At 35.4% G+C, this 10,414-nt stretch overlaps 1 protein-coding gene across 1 annotated transcript; it reads right to left on the reverse strand.

Moving 5' to 3' along the window:
* Positions 1-1,060: 1,060 nt before the first annotated feature.
* Positions 1,061-10,222, reverse strand: LOC119498133 (solute carrier family 22 member 13-like). Its single transcript, XM_037786671.1, has 10 exons — positions 9,508-10,222; positions 9,316-9,419; positions 7,417-7,571; positions 6,863-7,031; positions 6,666-6,780; positions 4,066-4,160; positions 3,559-3,773; positions 3,360-3,468; positions 2,131-2,337; positions 1,061-2,010 (listed from the first exon to the last, which is right to left on the reverse strand). Exons 1-10 carry the CDS (start codon positions 9,880-9,882, stop codon positions 1,956-1,958), a joined length of 1,599 nt encoding a protein of 532 aa, XP_037642599.1. The 5' UTR covers positions 9,883-10,222; the 3' UTR covers positions 1,061-1,955.
* Between the last annotated feature and the right edge of the window lie 192 nt (positions 10,223-10,414).

Below are 10,414 nucleotides of genomic sequence, written 5' to 3' on the forward strand. Positions count from 1 at the left end.
ACAGACGTCTCTTTCCCAATGTAAGTCTATGGGGAAAAGTCTTTTTGGGCACAATGGCATCACGTGACTGACACGGAAGTTGTAGTAAACTGCTCAGATTTTACAACGAGAACGTGACGTCATATTTACATTAGACAGATCCTTTCTAGCCATAACCGCATTGACAAGCACAGTGATTGGATGTGGGAACCTTTTTTTGGCAGATTTCATACCAACTTTTAGGTGCATACCACTAATCTACCTGACAAGAGTGTGCAGAGCAGGTATTTGTTTACATTAGTCTGTAATAAAAAAATAAAAAAATAATAAATAAATAAATAAAGGAAAATATATAAAAAAAAAAATTCTGTTCAGAAATCTATTAACCCTCTCTGAGTTTCCCACACCTTATCTCCATTTGTTCCGAGTATCCTTCTCGTCTGGACTCTCTCACCCTTTATTGAAACTTCTTCTTCTTATCTGGGAGCTCGTCGTTGGAGCTAGTCAACAATAATTATTCAAATATGCCACGAGCACAGTCAAACAAGTCCAACTTATTGGACATCAATAACCAAACAAAGATTAAAAACAGATCACAGACACATGAAGGTAATAATAGATATGATATGGTCTATTTTTTTTTTTTTAAAGCATACTAGTTATATTTAAGTGCACCTTAATTAAAGTAAACATTCTAGAAGTGTACTAATAATATGATATCCAAGCATGCAAATAAAGTACACTTATTATACATATACTAAAATACTACTATAAGTATTTGAGATTAAGTAGCCTACATGTATTTGAAGTTAACTTATAAGTTATACTCATGTAAGTATACTATAATACACTTGTAGCATAATGAATTTTACAACTAAACTAAATTACTACTAAGTATTTGCAATTTAGTATTTTTAGTATTTACTTTTTAAAAGTACGCTGTAATACAGCTTAAAATTAATTTACATTAAAGTGAAATTTTATAAATATACTTAAATGCACTTCTAATGAAGTGACATTAAAGTACAATTTGATAAAGCATACTAATAGTGTATAACAAAGAACTTGGAAATAATAATACTTTTCAAAGGTAAATTTGTTTAATGTACTTTTTGAAAAAAACAAACAATTGTGTACAATTTACAATATACTTACAAATGGTGAAGACCTGACGTGCACTAGAGCTTTATTATTCACTAAAGGCATTGTGATGAATATGTTACTCATCATGTGTCTTTTTGTTTTCACCTGAATTAAACTCCAGACTGTTACCTCCACATGTTTGACTCATTGCTAGCAATTTTATGAAATGTCTACTTTAAAAGACGACTCAAAGTCTCTGAAATAATTGCCATCACTAATGTGTAGAAACTGTAACATGGAGACATCCTAGATATCCAAATTCTGATGCTTATGAATTAAATCTTTGATGTGTTGGGTGCAACAATACAAGCATTAACCTGTGATCTGAAAACTTTGCCCTCATTTTCCAAAGATGTTGAATTCTTATGAGCCTAAAAAAACATCTTGACCGTTATTTTGTATTTTCTCAATATAGTTAAAAAAGGTAAAAAGGTTTTCATAGAGCCGTGTGTTTTGAAAGTTTGATATGACCTGATAAATGTCATCTTGCTAACAACAGTATCAACCTATATTTGATTGGTGCTTGAGTAGATTGACCTTTGGAGATTTTTGTAGTTCTCTGTAGTTACAGGCTACCATATAGTCTGTTGCTACTGATTATAGCCTACATGTGAAGAAAAGATAAAGTCTGTGGCATAAAACACATGTTCGTAACGTATAGTTCAGTTAAGGACAACTGGTGTTGATCATAGTACCCTCAGTATTGTGCAAATAATCATGTTTGCACAGTCAGGGTTGGAAGTAACTGGGGTCAAAGTAACTTTTTGGCACGACACACAGGTGTGTCGTGCCAATGCATTACTGTTATAAAGAATAAACCATCAGACACATGTCTAGAACTTGGTTGATTCTTGGTTGAGACCTTCTGTTCTCGTGGAGGTAACATTTCTGAAAAACACAAGACAGAAACAGACGCACAACTATGAGTTATCCCCAATGAAATGAGGGAAATAAGAGATATCAACTTGTCTAATGATAATAATGATGGAACATATTTGCGACAGTCACCTATAGTTCTCGGCCTCATCCGCTGACTCGGGAAGCTTTTTGTTCCTGGTCTCAGGAAGCAGGGAGCCGAGAGCTCCACTGATCAGTATAAGGCTGCTGAAGACTGTGGTGGGTATGGACCAGTGGTACACGGCCAACATGTTGAGCAGTGGAGCCAGTGCTCCACCTGCTCTCGCTGCCATAGCTCCGAAAGCTGTGGCTGTTTGCCTGAAAGGGGGGAGGGGAGGGGGGGGGTTATACAACAGTTATAACACTTCCACAAATTGGTCAAATAGCACATTTGGCAACTCTGAGTTGGTTTAAACACACACTGGAAAAAACATACAAAATATACTTTTAATGTTTTAACCTTTCAGTACTTATTGTCTAATTTGTCAAGACAGGTTAATAAAGTCATTGGTAACTCTTTATAATAACCATCATTTATAAATGGTAAATTGATAGTTAATTAAAATTTAGAAAATAGTTATTTTACTGTTAACAAACCCTGAAATTATAATTATATTATATTATAATTATTAGTAATGCTATAATTTATGTAAACAGTTTATTGTTGCACACATAACATTTTATATGCTATATTAAGTATTTGTTAATGATTATGAAACGATTTGTAAGCCTTTTATGAAATTTTTTGTAAAACATTTATAAACATTATTTGGATGGCTATTATAAAGTTGCAACTGATGATTATAATACCTTGTTAGATGGTTAATAAATACTTTGTGAAGCATCTATAAACATTATTTAGATAGTTAATACTTGGTCCATCCATCTTATTTATAGATGTTTTACAAACCATTTCTTAAAGGTTTACAAATCATTTGGTAGTCATTAACAAATACTTAATATAGTATATAATATTTATAATGTGTGAAACAATAAATTCTTTAATAATGTAATCAGAATGTAATTGTCAGCTATGATACAATATCTCATTTATAAAGTAAATATATCATATTACATATTACATATTACACAAACTACTGATAAAATAACATAAATTATAACACTACTCATAATTAGTCATTATGATTTATTATCATTTCATTGTTTGGTGACAGTAAAATAACTAAGGTTTAATTAAATGTCAATTTACCATTTATAAATGATGTTTTTTATAAAGTGTTACCAAGTAATTTACTGTATTTTTTTTAATGCTGCTTCACCCTGGTTTGGAAAGTGTGCACAAAAAGACAGGAGGCTGAAAATAAACTGTGAACACGAACCTAACAGATGTTGGAAACAACTCCTGCAAAAAGACGATGCATATAGAACCAGCCCAGATCAGGAAAAAACGAGCTATGACAGCTAAAGATGTCACAGCGATGGAATATCCTAAAAAACATACAAAAAAAAAAGAATCTATTAAACTTGACAAACAGGACGTAAGCATGAAATCGTCATTTTGCAAACCAAATGGTTTACCTTGAGGAACAGCTAGGATCAATATGCAAGAGAGACCTCCTATCAGAAGTGTTGATATGAATAATATTCTTCTCCCCAAAACCTCCAACAGCCATATGGCGAGGAAAATAGATGGTATTTCACTAAAGCCAAATATGAACTGAGTCAAGAAGATGTCCAAGCCGAAGGTTTCCATATTCAAATACAAGGCGAGGAAGGCGATGTTCAATGAAAACCTTAAAAAACAGAAGATGTCCTGCATTATATTTAAGATTCACGACACATGTACAATGTTTTCTGAACAGTTGCTTCATTGTTCCAGATTTGTGGTAATTTATTTACAGTAAATTACCATCCGATAACCACCTTTGCTATGTGAACATGATGAATGTCTGCTACTATAAAATGACTAAAGGTTATAATATATGTAATGTTCAGTAGTAATACAGAACTGTAATCATTTTAATGTTTAATATATTATCCATCTCACTGTTATTAAGTACTTAGTAAAGATGTTTTAGAACTTACCATCCCAATGCTACGATGAAGAAATATCTGGTCAGCAGAGGCGATCTGAAAATAATGTTTATACCTCCTTTCTTCACCGCATCTTTGATTGAAATCTGTGGCAGAAATATGATTTATTGTAACATTGAAAATGTGTCAACTACACACATACAGGATGTATACTTTTCAATATGAGGTAATTCATACTTGAAACTCTGGCCAACTTAAGATGCAACCTCAAACTAATAGCAATAGGTATTTCGGTATAAATCATTTGTCATACGGAAAACAGTATGACTATCGAAGACTAGTATGACTATAATTATTAGTATGACTATGTTATACATAATATAGTGATACGATTACATATAATTGTATCACTATAGTTATATTAATAAAATACACATTAAAAGACAATGAAATGAATAAAAAAGTGATTGAATATATTAAAAATAAATTAAATAAATCAATATCAAATTAAGAAATAGAAACTAAATTTTAATAATAAGCAGCCAATGAAATAAATTAATAAGCAATGAAATATATATATATATCCAAATAAATCAGTATCCAGTTATCAATTATTTTAAAACTCATTCCAACTCTATTCTACATTATTTCATGAATCATGAGTATCTAATTTATGGCTGAGTTTTATTCTCCTGCAAAGGCCTCTTTTATTTATTTCAGGAAGACACTTGCTTGTCAATCAACCTCTGGAGGCGGAATTCACAATTATGATTGGTTTCTCTGTCGCTCAGCAGAGATTCAGAAAAAAATAAGTGAAATAGTTTTCGAGTTCTACTCCGGAAACGCAATTGCAGTCGAAAAAATCTAATTTTTTGGCCAGAATTTCAAAGATTTTGGGGGCACCCTGGACTTCTAACCCCCAAAAGATACAACTAACCACGCCGTCAACCATCATACCAAATTTGAAGTTCCTAAGTTAAATAGTTTCCGAGTTCTGCTCCGGCAACAAAAGTGTGACACACGAACACACTGAAGGATGGACACGCGTAGCGTGTAGAAGTAATCCCTTTTTAACTATATAAAATGTGATAAACAATGATAAAAGTATTAATCCTATAACCCTGTGTTCATTACTGAAACAGCATACAATCACAGTGCTACTGTATTTTTATTAGACCCCCAATGCTGTAACTCACAGCTCTAAGTGATGTAATGCAAATGAACTCCAAATCACCTCGCAGCTGCGTGGACAAGGTTGCCACTGAAAGGGCCCAAAACAGGGAATCTGTCTCTGACATAATGGATGTCGGGGAGGCTCCTAGAGCATATGTATAGTATATGTTGATTAGTGGATATTTTGACAGAGACCAGTACAAATGGAGGATACGAAGATATATGGCAGGAGAGGTGGGATAAGTTCTTTGATTTAGTATATAGGGTTGTGATGTGGAGCCCGCGAACAGTTGCGTCCGGAACGGCTCAGGTTTGGTTGTGTTTTTGTCTGCGGATTTGAAACACAATAAAACTCTGCTTCTTGCACCATACTTGTACAGCATTAAGAGATTCATTTGAGTAACCTGTGTTGACTTTCTGACACCTTTAAAATTGAACATTGAAGAACATTGAACTGGGGTCTCAGCCGTTCCAGGCCCAAGGCTTGAGATTTCCAGGCTCAACAAGCGCTAAATCCCCCCCGACTACGACTACGTTGTCGCCGGGGTATAAAAACGATGTAGTAACACTCGTAGATAGCATGTAAAATCATCACTGGTCTGGCGATCAGTCAGTAACTCAACTGAACATGGAAAAAGAACAGAGTGGAGTCTTTTGCGGAAAGGACCACATGTTCATTAGATGAAGAACCCAACGTTGGTGATTTTAACTATTAAAGTTATATCGTTAAATGATTTTTAACAAAGTTACTGTTATTATACCCCCGCGACAATGTAGTCGGGGGTATATAGCGCGCTGTGTGTCCTTAGTTTCCGGAGTACTACTTGGAAACTATTTCACATTAGGAACTTCTAATTTGGTATGATGGTTGACAGTGTGGTCTAGTTGTGCCTTTTGTGGTTTAGAAGTCCAGGGTGCCCAACATTTTTTAAATTTGGCCAAAAACTGGGATTTTTCCAACTTCAATTTCGTTTCCGGAGTAGAACTCGGAAAGTATTTAACTTAGGAACTTCAAATTTGGTATGATGGTTGACAGTGTGGTTTAGTTGTGCCTTTGGTGGTTAGAAGTCCAGGGTGCCCATTAGTTAATTAGTTAATGCCCATTAATTCCATTAGTTCCAAAAGTGCAAAACCTTTGGCCCTACTTTAGTAGGGGTCATGCAGTGAGCTGGGGTATGTGATGCTCAATTTTGCCTTGTTCTTGTCATATTTATGTCACAGAAATGCTGCATGTTGTACTGCCATTTTGAAAATGGCTGCACTCTTTCGGTAAACTTTACACATGAGGCCCTGGACGGTGAAACCAAGGACATTGTCTGAGTGTCTGTCGAGTGACAGCATCTAATCATGTTCCCGCTTGGTTGATTAACAAGCAATATCATTTGTTTTCAGTTATTATACATGTGTCATACCAATCTGGTAGAAAAACTGATGCTTCACATGTTATATGTGGCAGCTTTAAGTTTCAGTACCTTTACCAACAGAGAGTCTGGAACAGTGCGTTTGTTGATGGCCGCAGCCTTCACAATCAGTTGTTTAGCCTCTTCTGTTCTTCCTCTGCTTAACAACCATCTGGCTGACTCTGGAATAAACCTGATAGAAACAACCGTGACAGTGACCGTTCAAATAGTCTATAAATTCCAAATGAAACAATGGAAAAATGGTTAATGCACACCATATGTAGAGAGCAGTCACTGCAACTGGAGCTGCTGTGATTAGTTGAACCACTCTCCAGTGCCGGATGGCGTAGATCACACCAGCGAGGGTGCAATATCCAACTGCTCCAAATAGCGTAGCCGCACATGATCCCCATGATCTTTTGGACGGTCCGATCCACTCAGTGGCTGCAATCAGGGAAATATACAATTTAATATTTTTAAGTTACCAGTTTTTTGCTTGGATTGTTTTATTTTTCAACAAACATATGCCATAAGAATGATTGGAATTATGCTATAATGATATACACATTTTTAACATTAACTAACCAATTGGTGGTCTGTTATCATATCTTTTGCTATACATATATAAACCTGTCGATCACTTTGTATCATCAATATTTGCAAAAACTTCAAACAATAATATCATTGCTATCAATTTGTTGTTATGCCAATGTCTTTATTATGTGTATTGTCTGTAGTCCCATGTTAGTTTGATTTGGATAACCTGAAGTTTCTGATAAAAAATTGATGCCACACATAATACATAATTTTACCTGTATACAATACATATCCAGTATAACAGAGTTGATTCGATAGCCTCCGTTTCCAACTCCCACCATGAACTGGGATGCTAAGTATAAGTAGACATTGGGGCATAGTGCTGTTGTTACAGTAAATGTTAACAATATAACTAGTGTAATTTGAGTTGCTCGTTTGCGACCAAACCTGCAACAGAAAGAGATGAACAAAATGATATGGTATAGAAAAAAAGACCAGCTTCTGTTATGATCAACACAGAGAAATAAAACAGTTAATGGTGCTAATGAAGAAAAAGACAGAAATAGCTATAACCATGTGCTCTAATTAATAAGCACGTAATTTAATCTACTAAATGGAAGGTTTATTTAGTGAACAATAGGGATTTAATATGAACACATGGGGAATATGAATGAACACTAGAATTGGCCGCAGCTTTATATGCACTAAATTAATTCAACACAACAGCCTTAACAACTCCTGGTATATAAGGTCTATATTTTTAGGTTTGTTTGTGTGTATTTGTGTTCATGTACTTGGTATTCATCACATTGTGGAGACAAAAAATGGACTCGCACAGCCAAAAGATCTTTGTACACCTTCACAGCTACATCGGAGATACTCACCTCCCACCTGACCTGGGACTACAAGTGCAGGTCCCCACAATAGTTATAGTTATTGATTTAAAAGAAATACATTTAGTTTAGATCATTACGTGTTTAGTTGGGGTTTCTGCATGGTTCACTAAGTTAAATTTAAGACTTTTTATGAGTTTTTTTATGAGGCGGCTGTGGCTCAGAGTGTAGAGCCACAATGTGTCCACCAATCGGAAGGTCGGTGGTTCGATCCCCGGCTGCTCCAGGTCACATGTTGATTTGTCCTTGAGCAAGACTTAACCCCAAATTGCTCCGGCAGGCATAGCCATCGGTGTGTGAATGAGTATTTAGATTAGATCCTGATGGGCAAAGTTGGCACCTTAGTAGCCTCTGCCATCAGTGTATGAATGTGTGTGTGAATGGGTGAATACTGACATGTAGTGTAAAGTGCTTTGAGTGGTCGGAAGACTAGAAAAGCGCTTTATAAAAGCAAGTCCATTTACCATTTTTAAATGCCACATAAGCGCAGTTTAATACCCGTTTTACGATCATACCGGCCAAAGTATGATGGAAAGCCAGTCGGAATATGGCATAGAATTATTTCTTATTATATCATTATATGGCACATTTTTCAATATTTTCTAACAATTATTCCTAATGATACAATTCATTAAATTAATTGGATCTGGATAAGCAGCAAGAAATACATGAAAATCAGTTGAAAAGCATTTAAGTCTTAAAAAATTGACAAATAAAATCAAGCTCCCTTGCTACTGCCGCGAGCTGCAGTTAAAGTGTTTGCTACAGGTCTGATGGTGCTGACGGAAACTGTAGTTTATAGGTGTTTATCGTTTCCCGACAGCCTGCAATCACATTCAAAAAACAATTTATAACTAACATTACGTCCTATGGCAGACAAGACGCAATATTTAAGACTTTTGTTAATTAAATTTAAGACTTTTAATGTTGATTGGGGTGCCGCCAGGGGTGGGGGTTGTTTGTTACCATATTAAACAATAAAAAAAGTTGATAAGAAAAACTATAAGACTTTTTATACCATCTAAGACCTTTTTGTGAAGAAACTAAATGCAATGACTTTTCAAGACATGCAGATACCCTGCTAGTATTTAGTTACTGTTGGCAACAAATTATTTCAATGCTATGAATTCAGTGGTGTTTAAATTTAAATGTTAAGTATTCAGTGGCTGTTAAAATTCATATACTATTTGCTTCCACAATATTTATTCATTAGAGCTGTGTGTGACGTTATAGATTATTTCTTTATCTTCACGGCGTAGATCAAAAACACAATATTTTACTACATAAAATACACTTACGAATCAGCAAAAGGTCCAAATACGACAGAGCCAACAATAACACCGGCCATGAACACTGCTTGCATCACCTGCACCAAGATAGCTTTGTCACAAACGAGATCAAACTGTAAAGAAAGAACAAACAAAACAATTATTTACTGAATGAAGGATTTCATGAAGGTATTTTCTCCAGTTTCTACACTCATTACTTACATCAGTGATTATGGTGGCATCATACATCAGGTTGTAGTACTCCCATCCATTTTGGCACCCTGTGGTCTCATTGAGTCCGTACTCCCTGATGGCATTAATTTCCCAGTCCACAGGGACAAACATCCGACACCTGCTGAAGGTCCCGTCCTCCTCCCGGGGCAGAGTCAGGTTCAGCTGCTCCTCTGTGGTCAGGTTAGAGTCGGTCTGAAGGATCCAGTCTGTCTTACAGTGTCGCTCTGGATCGGACTGGACAAATAGAAAGCTTGCAAAGATAAAAGACTCAACAAAATTTGGAAAGCAAACCGCAATCAGAGTGACCTGCTGGAATAATCCAAATTCTCCAATGTTCCTCAGGATCTCTCCAAAGTCTGCCATGTTGATGTCAGTTATCTCACTTTGTGTTGGTTGGAAAGGGCTGCAGCACAGCTTATAATAATATCCATTGATGTTTAACCAAATTGAACTACATATGCAAACCGATGACTTATTATTTCATTCAACTGTGAACACCTGGTGTACACTAGAGATTTATTATTCTCTGAAGGCATTGTGATGTTACTCATCATGTGTCTTTTTGTTTTAACCTGAACTAAACTCCAGACTGTTGCCGTCACATCTTTGACTAATTGCTAGCAAATTTATGAGATGTCTACTTTAAAAGATGACTCATTTGCGGTGGAGATGTTTCTCTGAAATCATTGCCATCACAAATGTGTATTAATTGTAACATGCAGACATCCTAGATATCCAAATTAAGATGCTTATAAATGAAATCTGCGATGTGTTGTGTGCAACATATCTGGCAAAATAAAAAGCATTAACCCCTGATTTGAAAATGTTACCCTCGTTTTCAGAAGATGTTGATTTTTTTATGAGCCTAAAACACATCTTGACCTTGACAATTGTT

This window comes from Sebastes umbrosus, chromosome 12 (genome assembly GCF_015220745.1).
Source record: "Sebastes umbrosus isolate fSebUmb1 chromosome 12, fSebUmb1.pri, whole genome shotgun sequence".
NCBI classification, from domain to species: Eukaryota; Metazoa; Chordata; class Actinopteri; order Perciformes; family Sebastidae; genus Sebastes; species Sebastes umbrosus.

Excerpts from the sequence above, each read along its gene's own strand:
- LOC119498133 (XM_037786671.1), bottom strand. The coding sequence starts at position 9,882 with ATGGCAGACTTTGGAGAGATCCTGAGGAACATTGGAGAATTTGGATTA. Across the intron at positions 4,161-6,665 it reads CTGTTCCAGACTCTCTGTTG|ATTTCAATCAAAGATGCGGT; the intron begins GTAAAGGTACTG and ends TTTCTGCCACAG. Across the intron at positions 3,774-4,065 it reads TTCATCGTAGCATTGGGATG|GTTTTCATTGAACATCGCCT; the intron begins GTAAGTTCTAAA and ends CTGTTTTTTAAG.